This window comes from Colobus angolensis, unplaced genomic scaffold, assembly GCF_000951035.1.
Source record: "Colobus angolensis palliatus isolate OR3802 unplaced genomic scaffold, Cang.pa_1.0 Scaffold18, whole genome shotgun sequence".
NCBI lineage: Eukaryota > Metazoa > Chordata > Mammalia > Primates > Cercopithecidae > Colobus > Colobus angolensis.
The window spans coordinates 5646879-5666130 of NW_012114932.1; the positions used below are offsets into that span (position 1 = coordinate 5646879).

Genomic DNA, 19252 nt, shown 5'->3' on the forward strand with positions numbered 1-19252 from the left:
CAGTCCATCTAGGTGGGGTTTCTGGTCATTTCAGGCCGCTGCTGAGCCCCTGCAAACCTCAATAGCAGCTCCCAGACCCCGATCCTAAAAGGGGAGTCTTTTTTTTTCTTCCAAGGACAATAAATATTTGCTCTTTGGGAAGCTGCTGGTGGGAGAGTACAGGGTTTGGCCCAGTGGCAGGGAATGTCCAAGGCAGTTCAGGGAGGCCACAGGCCATGCTGGGGGGAGGGGCCAGGCCCCTGTCCGGAAGCTGGACCAGCAGGCAGAGCTGGGGAGCTGGGGCTCAGGGCTGCACCTTGCTCCATTCCTCCTGACCCAAGCCCCAGGCCTTTGTTTTCTCAGCTCCTTTGATTAGCACATTGGCAACCCCTCCTCCTATCCCAGACCCCGGTACCCCAAACCTCACCCCTCCAGAGCTCCCACGACCCCTTGGCATCCCGAGACTCCATCTCATGCATCCAGAACGCACAGACCCAACTGATGCTCACTCTTTGGACTAAACAGGGGTGCAGTATCTCCAGACACATTTTCAATCTTCCTCCGGAGACTAACTGCTGAGAGTAGGGCTGAGGTCCCCCAGTCCAGGCCCCTGAAAAGTCAGGGCTATGCCCTTCTTCCAGAATGGACCAAGCCTGGCCAGTGCTGTCCCCATCCTGTCCCTCATGAGGCTTGGGTCCCTAGAGGCTTCTGCCTGCCCACCCCTCCCTCATGCTGAATTGGGCTCCCAAATATAGCGGCCGTGGCCACAGCCGGCCAGGACACCACAGCCCTAAGCGTCAGTCCTGGGCCGGGATCAGAGGGGCAGGAGCTGATTATAGGTCCCTGGGCCAAAACCAGGGTTTGCCTGCCAGCCCGCTGAGCCCTGCCACCCCCACCCCTAGAACCACAAGGTTGGAGCATCTGGTCCCCGTCAGCACAGTGGGCAGAGGGAGGGGCCTGAGGGTTGTGTTTGGCCTGCTCGAGGACAGAGTTGTCTGTGTGTGGTGTGGGGGTAGTGAGGATGGGCTGGGACTCAGGGGCAGAGACTGTCCTCTGAACCTGGAATCACATTGCCACACCCATGGCCATGGTACAGGTGGGGAAACTGAGGCCAAGAGGAGCAGGGACCAGCCCGGGTCACAGGAGCATAGGGAGTCTACTGCCTCCCCCTTGGGTACACTTTTCCATCTCTCAAGGCCGGGAGTTGTGCCTCTGGGAGGTGGGCTCCGTCCTGTTAGTGGCAGAGCGGCCTTGCTGGGAAATCCTCCTCGGAGTCGGACTTTCATCTGAGGCTCCAGGGCCATGGGATGGTGTAGAAATTTATCTCCTTCTCCTGGTCCTTGTGCCTGCCTCGTGCCACCTCTAGTCAGAGTTGCTGGGCAGCCCTTGCCTCCTTGGGGCCACGGTCTCCCCATCTGTGCAGCTGGACAGGGACCTAGGGGCCCCGCGTGGGGTCTGTGTTTGTGGGTGTCCAGTGTGTAGCGGTGGGTTCACATCTATGTGGACACACAAGTGGGCCCTGGTAAGTGAGCTACAGCCCACGGGCCTGCCCACACCAGGACAGGGTCCCCAGGACCTGCTGCGCGGCAACATTTGACCTACTTCTAAGGCTCTGGGTCTGGCCCAGGCCGTGTTCTCGACTCCTCCGGGAAGTGTGGGCCTGCGTCCCAGCCCAGAGGCTGTGGGCCAGGAGGGGCGGGGCCGGCAGGCCAGGGCGGGCCAGGGCTGCCTGCGGAGCCTGCGGCCCAGGGGACAAGGGCACGTGGGGAGCCCGACCCTGTTTCCCTGCCTCTGGCTCTTGGGGCCAGGGGACAGCTGGCCCTTACCTCCTTCTGCCCACCCTCCACGTGGCAACCATAGTCTGAGCTCCCCAAATTGGCTCTGACAGGATGATGGACATTCTTCATGCCCTTCTGAACGCTACCAGGGAGGTCTGCCAAGCAGTTACCCCTGCTGTTGCCAAGAGTGTGACCCCCTGGTGCCCCTTCCCACTGGCCTTGTCCACACAGGGCCACACTGATCTGGAAACCCGTCAGCCCCTGTCCTGGGTCCTGGGTCTGGGGTTTGGGTTTGCAGTCCTGGAAGTCTGGGTTTAGAGTCCTGGGGCTTGAGTCCCGGACCTGGGGTCTGGGTTTAGAATCATGGGTCCTGTGTCTGGGGTCTGGGGTCCAGAGTCTGGGTTGAAGGTCCGGGTTTGCCATCCTGGGTCTTGGAGTCTTCAATCAGGGTTTGGGTGCCAGGATCTTGGTCTAGGTCTCCACAGTTGGGTCTAGTCCTGGCATCTGGATTCTGGGTTCTGAGTTTGGCACTCAAATTGTGAGACCTGAGTCTGGGGTCTGAGCTTGGGGTTCTGCGTTCCTGATCTGGGGTCTGGGTTGAGATCCTGGGTTCTGGGGTTTGAGTTCAGGAACCAGAGGTTGGTTCCCATCCCTTCTGCGCCCCCTGCTGGCTGGTTGTGGTCCAGTCATTGCCTGTACCACAGGGGTCAACCTCACCTCTTCAGGCTATGAAGAGCCCACCTGAATTGTGGTGGGCATGGGAAAGTGGTGGGTGGGCTTGGAGGCAGCTACTGGCCGCACTAGTGTCCCAGAGTGCCATCTGCACCGCCAGAGCTCCTGTCAGTCAGTTGGCAAATCTCTCCATCTCTCTGGGCCCACTCCAGGACAGGGTTTAGCAAGGGGTTCCAGTACCTCTGTGAGAGGTGCGTAAACTGAGATATTTGGAACATTTGTTCATCCAGCATTTATTGAATGCCTTTGGTGTACCAGATCCTGCGAAAATGTAGCTGTGGAAGAAAAGAACATTCCTCCCTCCTGTGATGGCTGACATTCATAGGAAGGCAGATGCATGGAAGACGCCAGGTAACAAGAGCCTGGAAGAAGGCTGGCATGGTCGGGCTTTCCTGTCTTAGTCCACAGTCTCCTCAGAAGTCAGGGCCCACATCTTCCCCACATTCCTCTTGGCCAGGGGGAAGGGAGAGGTAAGGTGGCTGCCTGAGAGGGCTCTGGGACATGGTGTGTGCCAGCCTGCGGCACACTGGGCTGCAGCTCAGACATCAGAGCTTTGGGAGCTGAAGCGGTGGGACCCAGACCCCCAGCCCTGGCTCTCCAGGCCCCCTAGGCCCTGCCCAGATCCTGCCTGCTAGGCTGACTCCTGAAGGGCACAAAGCTCAGGTTGGGATGGGAGAGAGAGAGGGGAGTGCCAGGCGTGGTGTGGCCTGCTCTTGCTGCCCACCCTTCCTCCCTCCACCCTCAACTCCCTGCCCACCTTCCTGCCTCCTGTTCACCCCTGCCTTGCTCCCGGCCTCGGTGTGCCTGGGAGGGCTCTGGCTGGTCCTGAAGAGTCCCTCCTGGGGACTGCGCAGTTGTTATGGGTCTGAGGGTGGGCCTGTGGGTGAGCCCCGGGGCACTGTTGCTCCCAAGCCAGCAGGGGCATGCCCAGAATCAGAGCTCAGGCAGTCACCATCCTGGCCCTAGCCTTCATCTGGGTCCTGACGAGGGAGTGAGGATGGCTCTGTGCACCCTGTCCCTGCTGCAGGACCACGTTTGCACTGTGTGTGAGAGAAGGGGCCCAAGCCACTGCCTTGACCCTGCCACGCACAGGTGGAGAACGGTGGCACTATGTGGCTCTGGCTGGCTGCATGAGCCTGCCCATCCTAGATCACAGAACTGGACACTGAGGCTCAGGACGCTCTTGTCACTGGCTTACCCCCTTTTGGGCCGATGTTGGGTGGTTTCCAAGGGATGGCAATTGTGTGAGGATGAAAGAAATGAGATGGGAGAGGGGTCCCTGTGTATGTCCTCTGCTCTGACCCTCTGCTTCCCTCATGATGAACGCAAGAAAATTGGTCTTGTTGGCGGTGTCTGTGGGTGGCTGGGGTTCCTCTGTGACTTCCAGAGCCCATTGTCCTGAGGGTCGGCAGGCCTGGGTGGTGGGACCTCCCCGGGGCCCCTCTGCATGTCCCTCTGGCTGTCTTCGCCTCTTGTGGTATTTCTGGCTCGTCCCTACTGACCCTCCCCCCACCCGTTTCTTTCTCAATACTGTTGCCAAACATCTGGAAGAAAAGTGAAAAACTTGCCCCCCCCACCCCCCCGCCAGCCCCGGATGTTGTCAGATTTCCAGATGTGGGTGTTCTGCCCTCCAGATGAGAGGCAGAATGTGTTCCAGTCAGGAGCGGGCCGGCCCCAGCCCTGGACTGCTGTGCCTCCCTGTGAGGCGGAGTGACAGCATGAGAGGGACTGGGCCCAGTAGGAAGACAGCAGGGCGCGCCAGGTAGAGGCCCTGGGCCCCAGGCACCCTCTCAGCCTCAGGCTTAGCCCCTCACCACACCAGGGAAATCGCTGGGGGTGGGGGCACTGCCTCTGAAGTTTCTATCAAAGGCTCCAGGCACTTAAAAATAACCAGGAGCGCCTCCTTCCCATCCCCCAGGCGCAGATGCTGGGCAAGGAACAGAGCCCAATGTGTTTGCAAGATGTCCCCACTGTTGGCGTCCCCAGGCGTGAGGAGCCTTGTGCCACTTCAGCCTTCCCACCTCCCCAAGTGGCAGTCCCGTCAGGCTGTCACTGTCATCTGCTGAAGGTTGGGCCTTGAGATGGACCCTGAGGGCCCGGCACTGCAGGATGGGCACTGGAGGTGGGCACTGAGTGGTAGGAATGGGGGTGAGCATCCTTGCACGGGGGCAGACCCTGCTTGGCAGCTTGCGGTTCCTCAGAGAGGCAGACCCTCTCAGAGCCCCTGCCAAAAGGGTCGGCAGAGGGCAACATGGGGCAGTGAAACAGCATTGGAGAGAGCTTTCTGGAAGAGCGCCAGTAGAGCCGAGCCTTGAATGTGTCAGGCAGAGGGGGCGAGGGCACTCTGGGCAGAGGGTGCAGTGGGGAGCCAGGCCTGGGGTGTGTAGGGAAATGTGCATCCCTGGGGGCTGTAGAGAAGGAAAGGAGGAATCCAGGGGCGAAAGCTGAGAAACTGGTCCCTGGGCCAGCAGGGGCTGAAGAGGGAGGCTGCTGAACTGGCCTGGGGCGACTGCCCTACAGGGAGCAGCATCCTTTCTCTTGCCCTTTGAGGGGGGGTTTCTGGAGACCGTTGGACCCATAGCCAGGGCTACAGCTGCCTGCCACGACCAGATAGTCACATACAGACACAGGTAAACACCCAGACAGAAACACACAGAAGCAACACCTGCAGACACACTCACACAGACATACAGACGCACACACATGAAGACCCAGACCCTCAGAGACGAATGCAGACACCTGGGCCATCCCTTACGTAGACACAGATACAGAGCACACATAGGCACACACAGAGTCCCCCACCAGGGAGGCACCCAGACAACACACACCGGTATACACAGACCCCCGCAACAAACACAGACACACAGAGACCCAGAGACACACGGAGGCCCACAGACACACAGACACCCGACACAGACCCGGAGACAACACACACAGACACACGCTGAGCTCCGCCTTCCCCACACGGACGTGGTCACAGGCACAGGCACAGGCACAGGGGACTTTGATGCATGGATGAGAGCTGGAGTTCAGAGGTGCCCTTAGTTCATCCCAGTCCTTCTGGTCCCAAAACAACACGTAGCGTGTGCTTGGTCCACCCTTCTTCACCTCTTCATCTTACGGACCTGCGGAGGGGCAGCAGGGCCCTGCGTGGGTATGTGCGGGTTTGCAGAAGAGTGTGTGTGTATGTGTGTATGTCCGTGTTAAGCAGTGGCCTTTGTCCCCCTTTCTCCCTCCCCCTTCCCAACAGGTGATTGGGAGGAATGGAGATCCCTCCTCCCCTACCCATTCCTGAGCCCGAACAATGCCCTCCCCAGGCCCCAAAATAGCCCCTGAGCCTAGCCATATCCTTTTATGGCCCTGTCCCTATTGTGCACTGCAGGGGTGGGGCTGGGGTCATGAAGTATCTGGGCAGGATAAAGGCCTGAGCGAGGCGGCTCACCTACCCTGCTTTCTGCATTCTTCTCTCCACATCCCTCTCTGTACTTACAGCCCCAATGGCCCCCAAAAAGCCAGAGCCCAAGAAGGATGACGCCAAGGCGGCCACCAAGGCAGCTCCAGCTCCCGCTCCCGCACCTCCCCCTGAACCTGAGCGCCCTAAGGAGGTCGAGTTTGATGCTTCCAAGATCAAGGTGGGTATGGGAGCTGGCTGGTGGCAGTAGGAGCAAGGCAGTGAGTGGATCCCAGAGTGGACCTAGCAAGAGGCAGGTCAGGCTCTGGAAGTGAGCACTGAGCTGATGCTGGAAGCTTCTGTGCAGAGGTCAGACAAGCCCTGCCTGCTTCAGGCATCAGAAAGGCTGCAGCAGGAGGGATGGTGGTCAGACGTTCTGCAGGACTTCCCTGGTGTTGCTGAGAACTAAGGGTGGGGTCTGGACTGGGGTTTGAGTCTGGACTGTCTTTTCAGTGGTTTTGGAAATGGGCTCTCGCTTGCCCTTCTCCCTGGACTTCTCATCCTTGGGGAATCCCGGAGCCAGTGGGAGCCAGGCAGGGATTTTCCTTCTTCAGCTGAGGGTCCCAAGTCCATACACGCTCCCAGGGTGGATGAGATGGGGAGTAAGAAGCAAGGCTCCTGTCCAGGTCTCGCTCAAGTCACCGAGCCCAAAGCTGGTACAGCACCTCCGGGCCTCAGCTTTTAGGTAGGGAACTTGAAGCATCAGCTGACTGGGGACATTCTGAAAGCTGTGCAGGAAGCTGGTCATGGTATGACCAGTGGCCCCAGGAGCCCTTCCCCAGCTGGGAAGTCTTTCTCAGAGTCTAAACTTGGAGGGAGCCATGACTCTCACCTGTGGTATCTGCATAGCAGCACGTACCCTGTGTCCTGCCTGCTCCCTGTTCTTGGCTGGGACCACTGCTGCCCTGGCTGCCTCCTCAGGAGCCCTGTGGAACCCTCCCCGTCCCCACATGCCCAGCAAGACCTACATTCCATCGGTGAAGTCTTGCCTCCTGTTCATGAGCCCTTCCCAGAGACACCTACCATGTCCTTCGAGGCAAGGGTTCAAATCCCAACTCTGCTCCGTTTTAGTTGCCAAGTTCTTCAGTGCTCTGAGGTGCGGTTTCCTCAGCTGTGAAACAGAACAGCAAGTCCCCTCTTGCAGGGCTGCTGGGAACCATTCAGAGTTTATGCACCTGGCGTTCGTCACCCCAGGTCTCAGGCTTGCATTCTGCAGGCCTCGTGGTGAGGCTCTGACCACAGCCACGGCCCGTGGTGGCATTGTCCTTTCTCGCCAGGCCTGAGGTTGGCACAGACTCCCTTCTGAGAGGTAGGGACAATGAGACCCCGCATAGGCCCTCTTCCCCCATCCCCAGGTGGCAGGTAAAGGGCAGGGAACCTTTCCCAGGAGCCCAGATACCCTAATCTCAGCAGGCTTCCTGGTAGAGAGAGCTCTCAGGGAGCCAGGAATGACAGCCTGTTCTTCCCAACCTGTTCTTCTGGTCGAGCCGGAAGCCAGGAGGGACAGTCATGGTAGGGTGGCCCTGAACAGGGTGTCCCTCTGTGCCGGCATGCACTGTGGACGTTGGTGGGTCCCCGAGGCATCAGCCATGAGAGAGATGTCAGTCATGCCCCTCCCCCAAGCTCCTTTCCCTCGTGTGACCTTGACCTTGGGGCGAGTGACTTCAGTGATAAAAATAGACCTGGTATCCAGTGAGGAGGGGGACATGGGATCCCAGGAGGCCTCTTGATTGACATCAATCAAGGTGGCCCCAATGTGACTTCAGCAAACACTCAGCAGCACTGCCCCGGCCCTGTGCTGTCCTGGGGTGCAGGAGCTTCCCGGGGCCTACAGACAGGGTGTGTGAGAAATAGGTATAGTGGGGCTGGTGAGTGATTGCCTGGTCTTGAGGGCTCAGGGGTCTCTGTGAAGGCAGACGTATATAGACACATGCTCACACACATACATGCACACTTGTGCTCACCCCTGATGCTGCCACAAGCCCTCAGCCTGTACCATTGCCCTTATTCCTCCTGCCACCCTGGGCCTTCCCATATCACTTTTGCTGACAGTCCTGCCCACCAGGCCCCAAGCAAAGCCAGCCTGACTGGGGCTTGCACCTTAAGGTACATCTGTCCAGAACCGGGAGCATCAGGTAAGGCCCCCACTGGCCTGAGACCTTGGGCATGCGGCCTCCCTCCTCACTGCTACCCCTGATTCCATCGAGAATCAGGGGCTGGGTGCACACAGACTCAAGGCCTTCTGGCTGGACAGGTGGAGGGGTCAAGGTGGACTGCAGGAGGTCCTGGGGGTGCAGGCTGGGATGCTGGAATGGGACAGGCTGAGACAGTCGACATTCTGGGCTGGCCAGGGAGTGCCCAGGAGGAGGCGTGGTCCCACCTTTTAAGCCGGGCATCTGAGTCTTTGGGGTCTCTTTTCAGATCGAGTTCACACCTGAGCAGATTGAAGGTGAGCAGGGGTCTTGAGTCCAGGGGTTGCAGGATTGGGCTGGGGTTCCCTGGTCTGAGGGTCCTGCCAGGGGTGTGGGGAGTGGGGTAGGCTTAGCCTGGGAGTGTCTGTGGCTCACTGCCCTCTCCTGGCAGAGTTCAAAGAAGCCTTCATGCTGTTCGACCGCACACCCAAGTGTGAGATGAAGATCACCTACGGGCAGTGTGGGGATGTCCTGCGGGCACTGGGCCAGAACCCCACACAGGCGGAGGTGCTCCGTGTCCTGGGGAAGCCAAAACAGGAAGGTAGTGCACCTGCCCAAGAGCCCCCATAGTGTCAGTCCCAGGGAGACTGCCTAGGTGGGCTGCCATCCATCCTGCGGGATAGCACGAGAATCTTTCCCGACATCCTCCTGTTGTCCCAGTGAGGACACTGAGGCCAGTCACAGGGCCATGCTGACCAGGAGATATGCGGTAATGGTTTGCTGGAGCATCTGGCTCCATGCTGATTTGCCAGGCCTCCTGGTGGTAGGTGCTGACACCTACGGAGGAGTGAGAAGGTCAGGCGGTGACAGCAGTGGGCAGTGGGATGCTGTTATCCCAGTGCTTTGGAAAGATCACTTGAGGCCAGGAGTTTGAGACCAGCCTGGGTAACATAGTGAGATTCTATCTCTACAAAAATTAAAAATTTAGCTTGGCATGGTGGCATGCACCTGTGGTCCCAGCTACTCAGGAAGCTGAGCCAGGAGGATCCCGTGAGCCCAGGAATTTGAGGTTGCAGTGAGCTATAATCACACCACTGTACTCCAGTCTGGATGACAGAACAAGAAGACCCTGTGTCTAAAAATAAATAAATAAATAAATAAATAAATGAATAAATACATAAATGAATAAAATTTTAAAGCTAAAAAAAAAAAAAAGGAGTGAGGCCCAAGCCCCCACCAAGGGTTTAAAAGTCCCAGGGAAGGTCTCTGATTGGCCTAGCTGCTCCTCACCCAATCACAGGTGGTGGAGGGTGAGGTCTATAAGAAAATGCCATGAAGGGAGGACTGTTTCCCAAAAGTAGGCAAGGGGTTCTGGACAGAGCCCTCTGTGGTGGCTCAGGGCAGCAGACTCCCTTTGTGAATAGCAAAGGGCTATGGAAACAGTGCATTGCTCAGTAGACTATAAAGTGCCTCGTCGTGGTAGCTTGCTTTTAAGTGGCACACTGGTGTAGACTGCTGTGAGAACTGGTGTAGACTGTTGTAGAACTGTGTGAGCGGTGGGGATAGCTCCTCATTACCAGGCATGGGAGAGGGGTGTGCCCACCCCAGCCTTAGACCCTGGAACCTGGGACCATTTTTCTGCAGAGCTCAATACCAAGATGATGGACTTTGAAACTTTCCTGCCCATGCTCCAGCACATTTCCAAAAACAAGGACACGGGCACCTATGAGGACTTCGTGGAGGGGCTGCGGGTCTTCGACAAGGAGGGCAATGGCACTGTCATGGGTGCTGAGCTTCGCCACGTGTTGGCCACCCTGGGTGAGGGCAGCCTCTTCCCCTACCCCCCTCCTTCCAGGGGCATCCTGGGAGAAACCACTCTGTTGCCCCCCAGGCCTGGGACCCACTGGTGAAATGGAGAGAGTTACATAGTTAGGGAGCCTCAACAGCAGACAACAGAACTGTTACTTAGAGGGGAATAAAGCAAGCATGCTGGTGCAGCTCACAGAAGCGGGATGACATCAGCTCTGGGGACAGAGCAGGGCAGGAAGGAGCTGTCTTGATATGCTCCCTTCCTTCCCACGACTCCAGGCCACTGTCCTGGTGGTCATTACTCCAAGGTCAAATTCCAGGGCCACAGCCCTAAGTGGTCAAGCAGGTCGAGTGCCTGCCCCCTGGGGGTTCTGACCTCTGTGGAGACTTGTGTACCTCCCACTTGTACCCCCACCATCAGCTGCCTGCAGCAGGGGGTCCCTCTTCAAAGTGATTTTTTCCTGCAGTAAACATTTGAGTGCCTACTGTTTCAGCTCCGTGCTGGTCTCTCTCTCTCCTCTCTCTCTCCTCTCTCTCTCCTCTCTCTCTCTCTCTCTCTCTCTCTCTCTCTCTCTCTCTCTCTCTCTGTGTGTCTAGGGGTGGGGGTAATTAGGAGGAGCTGCGGCTGCCACTTTGAAGGGGGACCAGCACAGCACACAGAAGTACAGAGGCAGAAGAATGCCAGACTTGGGGAGCAGCGGGTGGTCTCTTGGCCCCCTCCACCACCCTCTCCCAAGGTCCCCAACTCCACCCCATGGGCCCTTCCTCTAGCTTCAAGAGGCTGCCCCAAGGGACTGCTTCTAGGGAGGCCTGGCTTCCTTCTGGTGGAGGGACCCCTCTCAGCCTAGTGGGACAGAGGACAGCACATGCTGTACTCCAGGCCCCTTCTTAACTTGTCATTGATTCTCCTAGCCTCAGAAATGGGGTGATGGCCAAGGTCTTGTGAACAGTGCTGGCTGTGGGAATACTGGAGAGGTTGAACCACCGTCTAGAGGGATTCAGTGGGTGCCCCCACCCCATCATGCCTCTGCACGCACAGTGCTGACTCAGCCTCCCACTCCTGCCAGGTGAGAGGCTGACAGAAGACGAAGTGGAGAAGTTGATGGCTGGGCAAGAGGACTCCAACGGCTGCATCAACTACGAAGGTGGGCTCAGCAGGGGCAGGGGTCTCCTGGGAGGGGAGTGCTGGGGCCCAGGCTTCCAGCCATGGCTGCCCCGTGTTGCATCCCTGCCACTCACTCTCCTCTTCTTTCCAGCATTCGTGAAGCACATCATGGCCAGCTAAACCTCCTGCCCAGGTAGGCACCCACTCCCTCCTGAACCCGCTGCTGCCACCTCCCCACACTCCACCAGCTGCAGTGCTCACTTGACATCCTGCTGCCTCCATCTCCCTCCTCCTCTGTAATCTGCACTGCCTTTGCTCTCAGGAAGCCCAGGGAAGGCTGTGCAGGGACTTCTCATCTCCCATGTGTGATGCTGACACCAGCGGCCTGGAGTCAGGGGAAGGAGGGGAGCGTATCAAGACCCTGCACAAGCCCTCGGACCTCTCTGCGTGGCTGCCGTCTCTGGCCCCTCTCAGTCTGTGCTTACCTGTGACGGCAGGCAGCTCCGTCCCCACCCCATGGGCCTCATGAATAAATGGCTTCTTGCCGGCCTTCCTTTCTGACTTCCTTCCCTTCCTCCCTCTTTTTTTTCCCTCTGTCCTTCCCTCCCTCTCCTCCTCTTTTTTCTTCTGTCTTTCTCCTTCCCTCCCTTCCTACCCACCTCCCTCCCTTTCTTCCTTCCTTCTTTCCTACATTCCCTCCCATTTTCCTCCCCTTCCTCCCCTTCTTCTCTTCCTTTCTCCCTTTCCTCTGTTCCTTCTTCCTTCCCCCTTTTTTCCTTCCTCCCTTCTTTCCTCCCTCCCCTCCTTCCTTCTTTCCTTTCCCTCTTTGTCCCATATTTCTCCCTCCCCTCTTCCCTTTCCTCCTTCTTTCGCTCTCTCCTTCTTTCCTCTCTGTGGCCCTTGGCTTGCCTCTGTGAATTCTGTGGCCTATGGAGGCTGAGCTGGAGGAGGCCGAGTGCTTCTCTGTTGTGCTTGCCCCCCACCCAGCCTTCTGTAGGAGGCAGCCATGCTGGGGCCACTAACAGGGATGCGGGCTGCTGGGAGCCTGAGAGCACTATCTGAGCCATCTCACTGCATATCCACCAACTAGGTGACCATGGGGCATTGGCCCAGAGCCACCCTGTCATGGGTGGGAAAGCTGAGGTCCAGCACAGGGAATGGCCTTGCCTGAGTGACATTGGGAATGGGTGGCAGGGCAAGAGCTAACTTTGTCCCCAGGCTGTCAGAACTGAAGGGACCTTCCCCCTTGCCCTGACTCCGATGGGGAAACTGAGCCACTCTGCCAGCAGTGTGGCTCTAGGTCAGAGGTAGAGGCTTTGTGGAGATAGCCCCAGGCTCCTCAGCAGAAGGCAGCATGCAATCCCTGCGTGGTGGAGAGAGGTGCACACACCTGCAGACCCCTGCCCCATTCCACCCTCTGCTCTGGGGCCAGGGTCCCTCCCCTGGGTCCCCATCAGCCGATGAGATAGAGAGCGGAGGCTTCCTGGAGGAGATGATTCATGCAGGCTTGATGTGAAGGGAGAGCAAAGCCCTGCAGAGAGGCTGGGGGCCCCAGATATAGAAATGTGGGGGAGATCAAAGGCTTTAAATGGGGAGTGGGCCACACTGGATGGGAAACACCTGGCAGGCCAGGTGGACCCAGGAGTCCGGGCAGCTCCAGAGGGTGCCTTTTCATGACCTCATGTGGATGCGTGTGTCTGCGTGGCAGGGGGGATGTGGTGGGGTGAGAGCGACTTGGACGGCCGGTGTGGATCAGACTGCCCAAGGGGCTCTGTGGTGTGGGGAGTCCTGAGTGTGTGTGAGAGTGTGTGTGGATGGGGGTTGCCGGCAATGTGGGAGAGAGTGCATGTGAGGGGTGAGTGTGTCGCAGGAGTCTGTTGCATCCTTCTTTCATTCTCTCAGCATTTACTGAGCACTGACTGTGTGCCAGGCTCTGTTCTAGGTGCTGGGAACACTGCAGTGGAGAAGGCACTGGAAACCTCTGCCCTTGTAGAACTCACACAAACCAGACAAATTCTGACAGTGGAGTGTCGATTGGTGCTAAAGGCAGAGAAGGACTGAAAGCAGGGAGAGCTGTGGTGTGTGTATGCATGTGTGTGTGTGTAAGCTGGGAAGTGGGTGACATGTTAAATAATGAGGTCAAGGATTATCTGAGCAGGAAATAGTTGAGCAAAGATTTAATGGAGAGAAGATAATATTTAAAATACATAAAGAACTTCTGTAACTCAACAATCACCCCCCAAATAACCCAATTAAAAAATAGGCAAATTACTTGTATGTATACATTTCTCTAAAGGGGATATACAGGCCCGGCGTGGTGGCTCACGCCTGTAATCCCAGCACTTTGGGAGGCTGAGGCAGGCAAATCACATGAGGTCAGGAGTTCAAGACCAGCCTGACCAACATGGTGAAACCCCGTCTCTACAAAAACACAAGAATTAGCCCAGGCTGAGGCCAAAGAATCATTTGAACCTGGGAGGTGGAGGTTGCAGTGAGCTGAGATTGCACCACTGCACTCCAGCCTGGGCAACAGAGCAAGACTCCATCTCAAAAAAACAAAACAAAACAGAACAAAAAACCAAAGGATATACAGATATAACCAATCAGCACATGAAAAGATGCTGGACATCACTAATCATTAGATAAATGCAAATTAAAACTGCAGTGAGATACTGCCTCACACCCATTAGGATGGCTGTCACAACACAACAGAAAGTAACAAGTGTTGTTGAAGATGTGGAGAAGTTAGAACCCTTGTGCACTGTTGAAATTTGAAAGTAAAATGGTGCAGCCACTGTGGAAAACACTATAGCAGTTTCCCACAAAATAGAATGACCAGATGACCAGCAATTCTACTTCTGGGCAAGTACCTAAAATACTTGAAAGCAGGGTTTGAACAGATATTTGCACACCCGCGTTCACAGCAGCACTATTTGCAGTAGCTAAAAGGTGGGAGCAACCCAGGTGTCGTGGAGGGGCGGATGGGTAAGCAAATGCGGTCTATCCACAAGGGAGTGTTACTCAGCCCGACAAAGCAAGGCCATGTGGACACATGCAACAGTGTGGGTGAACCTTGAGGACATTACGCTAAGTGAAATAAATCAGTCACATACACACAAAATACTGTACGAATCCACTTATCTAAGGGTCCTAGAGTAGTCAAATTCATAGACAGAAAGCAAATGGTAGGGGCTGGGGGAGGGGAGATGGGGAGTTATTGCTAAAGGGAAAAAAAGGGAGAGATGGAGTGTCTTAGGCTGGGCTCCCCTACAAGTGATCCCTGAGACAAGGGCCAGATCAAGGACTATCTGCAAGTAGTCTGCCTGGAAGGTGATTCCAGGGAGCGTGGGAGAGGGGTGGGGTGGGGGGCCTGGGAAGGAAGAAAATCCCCCCAAAGGGGTGCACGCAGAGCAGATGACACTATGGGCAAAGGGGTCTCAGCCCTGCTGGGAACCTCCAGGAGATGGTGGTATTGTCTCACTGAGGGATGAGGAAGGCAGACTATCTACAGACTCCCATCTGTCACTGGCTGGGCAGGGCCCCTAGGTGGGCTGGAACATTCCTGTGCAGCAACTCAGCATCTGCTTCAGGAGGCTGTGTGGGCATCTGAGGGAAGACGTCCTGGCAGAGGGCACAGAGGCCTGGTGATGGGAGCAGAAAGTGCCATGGAGAGGGACAGGTCCTGAGTCAGAGAGGTCGGGGGGGCTGCAGCATGTGCCCTGGAGAGATGTTTTCTCCCTGGCCGCTGTGTGAAGAAGAGACTGTGGGGGCCACAGGAGCAGCAGGGAGGCCAGTGAGGAGGGCCCAGGAGAGAGGAGATGCATACTTGGCCTAGGGTACTGGCAGGGGTGATGGTCGTAAGTGGTCGGATTCCAGGGCTGTTTTGAAAACATCCTCAGCAACGTCGCGGACAGATTTCAAGGCTTTCTGATTCAATCCACTCCAGCCTCAGATCTGATTTAGGGGAAGGAGTCGTGATCTGCTCTTTCACAGTTTACCGCCACGGCACTGAGAGGTGCATAGTCTGTTGACTGGTGGGGCAGATGAAGGCGCCCTGTGCCCCGTTGCAGTGCACTCGGCCAATGAGGGCATCTTATTGTGCGTGTGTGATCTTGGCGGGTTCTGGCCAGCCTTCCTGGCCCATGAGTGGCTGAGGACCCACACAGAGGGGAGCAGGTCCCAATCAGGCTCTACCTCCAGCCTCCTCCTGGGCAGGGCACCACCTGAGGTGGCTGACACCCTATCGGGCAGTCCCCAGCTCCCGCCTGTCCGGCGCACCTTGCTCCTGAAAACCAAGCCCAGAAGTGTTGAGCTCCCCTTCAGAAGTCTGCATGGAACTGAGTGGTCTCAGCATTTTCTTTCTGCGTATGCCTGCCCTGGGTGGAGTCCTGAGCAGAGATTGCACCCACTGTCAGTCATCTCCAGCAAGGAGTGCCCTGCATCCAAGTTCACATGAGTCTCAGGCCTCAGGCATACATGTCCCACTCTCTCAAGAATGCCTGCCCTTCTGGTTTCCAGGGTGGGCTGCAGTACTCCCAGGCTTTTCCCAAACATACCCTCCTTCTTGCAGGCTTCCCTAGTCCCTGAGGGCTACTGTCCCACTCGGTTTGGTTTGGTGGTAGAAGGGAGCATCTTGTAATTCCCTCGTGACATTCCCCAGCCCCCAGTCTTCATGCTTGGCTGTGAGGGGATGGGTTGGGGGCCCCTTGGTGGTGAGGTGAGGGCAGGGCTGGGGCTGTTGTGTGATGAGCCCCGGCAGGGGCAGTTTGGTTCCACTCGTTGCAGCTCAACTCCACTTAGAATGTGCCTCTGGCCCAGCCATGGCCACGTTGCTACCCTGGGGCCGTTTACCTCTCATATGTGGCTCTGCTGACCACGTGTTCCTGGGTTTGGGTCACTGGCTGTGGGTGCAGGCATCAGAGCGGATGGGGTGGAGGCACCTAAAGGTGGGACTCAGCTGCAGAGGTGAGCCTTCTCCTTACTCGGCATCCTGTCATCCTGGCTGGGTGAAGTGTGCGTGTGTATGTGTGCTTAGGTCCACACTTGTCCGTGTATGCCTGTGGCTCTGTGTCTGTGAGTGAATGTGGGCTTGCGCTTGCATGTGTGTTGTGTATGTGTGTCCATGTCTGTGAGTGTGTCGGTGCCCATTTGTGCATATGTACATGTGTATTTGCCACTGTGTGTGCATGAGTGTGCGTGCCTGTGTCCGAGTACATATGTGCTGGGGGGGCTCTGCTGAATCAGCACTGGCGCTGGGCAGGCGGCACTGCCAGGCAGGCTGTGGCCTCCCCACAGTGGCGTAAACAACTGGTCCCAGCTCCCCCTTCAAGCAGGGTGATCCAGCCTATGGCCGGTGGAGAGGGGTGGGAGGGGGCAGCGGATTTGCCCTTGGGCCACCTTGATACCCTCCATGCCTCAAGTGCCCTGTCGTGTGCCCCATAAGGCTGGGGTCTGTTCTGGGGTGTCTCTATGCCTCACTTTCCTTCTGTGGTCTGGGGCCTGATCTCTGAGGTCTCCTCAAGGTGGCAGGAGGAGCCACCTCTACATTCTCAGTCCAGGCTGAGTCAGAGGGTCGGTGGGGTAGTCCAGGGGCAGAGTTCAGCTTCAGCACCCCAGGCAGGGCCAGGCAGTCCCCTTGAAACGGCAAAACCTAACTCAGAAGGTCTAGTGACACTGCAGGAGCAAGGTTCTGATGGACCCTTGGAACTCACTGCTTTAGGACAGAGTTTGGGGATCTGGAACTTGAGCACAAGGGACAGAGGATTATCAGAGCTGGGCCTGCGATGGGCCCAGAACAAACCATCCCTCCACTGCTCGGATGTTCCTGCGTGGATGCCCGTGGCTCTTGTTAGCCTGCCGCACCCTGCATCCTCCCTTCCAGACATCATCCCCAGGGATCCTGGGGTTACCACTGGGACATGAATGAGATGGCATGGAGTAGCAGTGCCAGGAAGGCCAAAAATTCAGGCTGCAATAGAAAGAAGTCAGGTGGGATCTTGAAGAAGTCAGGCATTGGATGAAAATTTTTGCCAGGCCACAAGAAGGAAGGAAATCACTTTCCGTGAGAAAGTGGACTGTAGGGCTCACAGCACTCAGTGGCAGACAGTGTTATGGAAAGCTGATGGAGGCCTTAAGAGAGGTCAGGGGGTGACGGAATGTGTGGAACAGGGGAGGAGGGGCCAAAAAAAGTCAGGTGGCAGTGTGACGGGAGCTCCTTGTGTTGCATATGGGGGGGGGGTTTGGGGTGTCCTCAGTGGTTGGTCCTGAGGCCATGGGTAGTAGTGAGAGTTGTGGGGTCAGGGAGAGGGTGGGCCTGCCTGGGAACAGGGGAAATGCTGATCCGGTCACCTCAGAGCACAGCAGGAAAACCCGGATCTTGAACCTGGTGACCCAGCACAGAAGTGGTTCCCTGGGGTTCTCCCAAGTTCCTTCCAATCAGCCCCAGTCCCTCCCTCACCTACTTTTGGGGGTTATTTGTTCCCTGTCCTCCCAAAGCCACACAATCCTGGTTTGCCCAAACGCTGACAGAGCACAACTGGAATGTGGCGTGTGTGTGTAAGTGTGTGCACATGACACTCCCCCAGGCCTGATCACCCAGCAGGCCCCTCCAGTCTCAGCAGCCAGGGCCCAGGACCTCTTGGACAGAGAAGGCCCTCGAAGGTCAGGTCTGGGCAGGATTCCTGCCTGCACCCTCGTCTCCAGCCCGCCTGAGGACTCCTGAGCTTCCACCATTTTCTTCCACTCTCCACCCCCACCTCTGGTCTATGGGCTTGGGTACCTCACATATCTACCGAGGCCGTGGCCATGGTGCACATCAGAACCTTTCTGGAGGGCCATTTGGGGTGGAATGGGGCAGCCGGAAGACTCCGACTCCAGACTCCGCACTTCCAGGTGCCCCTTGGGAAAGTTCAGATCTTGGCAGCTTCCTGATTTTTCTACTTTGGTCCAGCTGGACATGAGTATGCCCTTTTCCTTACCACAGCTATGCCCTGGGGCTGGAAGCCTTGGTCTTCCCTCCCCTCAACCCCTCTGCCATCCTACCCTGCTCCTGGTCTCCTTACCTGGCTCCCATGGTAGGCTTGGAAGCCATTTAAAGGTGCTCTACAATGTCATTGTCAGCCCCTGAGCTAACTGGGAGAGGTGGTGAGCCCTCTGTCCTGAGGAATATGCAAGCAGAGGGGAACCAATCCCAGCCAGAAAGGCTGCAGGAGGGGCTCCTTACCCTGGTGGAGATTGGAAGCACTTGGGCATTTCCAAGCCCTAAGGCCCAACTTACCCCAATACCCAAGAAAGTTTTGAAAAAATGTCCTATGTTGTATATTTTCCAGAATCCCAATTTATGCATTTTCAATGCTTGTCTTTCTTCCAAGATTGCACCCTGCCTACTTTCTTTTGCCTTGAGAATATCCTTCTGTTTACAAAAACAATGATGACGGTAGCTGTTGTTTTCCATATCTCTACTTGGCAAATAAGACCTTACCTTACAAGTCAGTTTTTAAGTTTTGAGGAAATTTCACAGTTTGTTGCAGTCAGCATTTCCCAAAACCTCTGGATAGAGACTCTTGAATGGAGCAGATCTTTGCCAGGCCCAAGGTTCATTTGAATCAACTTACTCATCCATTCATCCATCCATCCTCCCTCCCTCCCTCCCTCCCTCCCTCCCTCCCTCATGTAATTTTCAGCTGTTAACTGTGCTGCACCTGTGATGAGTAACAGAGGCCCAGCCTTGCCACTGGGATGGAGTGGGGAATGGGGACTTGGCAGGGAGGTGCTAATGAGCCTCTGGGACAAGCAGGTGCTGTGAGGTCAGGGCTGGGGGTGGTGGGGCACAGTGGAGAAGATACATCAACTCTTTGTTGGAGTATCTGGGATCCTGAGATTCTGAGTTTCCCCCAACCTCTGGATGTCCATACCTGTTTCCACCTCTGGGGCCTGCAACTGGAGGTGGGGAAGCTCATGGCAGTGACCTCACATCCCTAGCTGCAGCACAAAGTGTGGGATGGTGGCTGCTGTGGCAGGAAGGCAAATGTTTAATGGCTTCTAACCCCAGGAAAGGTGGATGGGTCTTGAGGCTGAGGGATGAGAGGGGAAGCAAGGTTTCCCTCTGTATGGCCCAGGCTCAGTGGGGGGCCCTGGGCTGGGCACCCTCAAGGGGGTGACATGGCCAGATCCCAAGCTCTAGGCTGGGACAGCTCTATTCCTGGAAAGGGGCCTGCTCTGAGGGCTGACTCAGGCTCTGTGCAGTCCCTCTCCAAGAGGGGCCTTT

At 56.7% G+C, this 19252-nt stretch overlaps 1 protein-coding gene across 1 annotated transcript; it reads left to right on the top strand.

Annotated features, from left to right (window-relative positions):
* Positions 1-5894: 5894 nt before the first annotated feature.
* Positions 5895-11540, top strand: MYL3 (myosin, light chain 3, alkali; ventricular, skeletal, slow). Its single transcript, XM_011939222.1, has 7 exons — positions 5895-6121; positions 8362-8389; positions 8524-8673; positions 9717-9890; positions 10949-11026; positions 11138-11179; positions 11309-11540. Exons 1-6 carry the CDS (start codon positions 5987-5989, stop codon positions 11164-11166), a joined length of 594 nt encoding a protein of 197 aa, XP_011794612.1. The 5' UTR covers positions 5895-5986; the 3' UTR covers positions 11167-11179; positions 11309-11540.
* The last annotated feature ends 7712 nt before the right edge of the window (positions 11541-19252 follow it).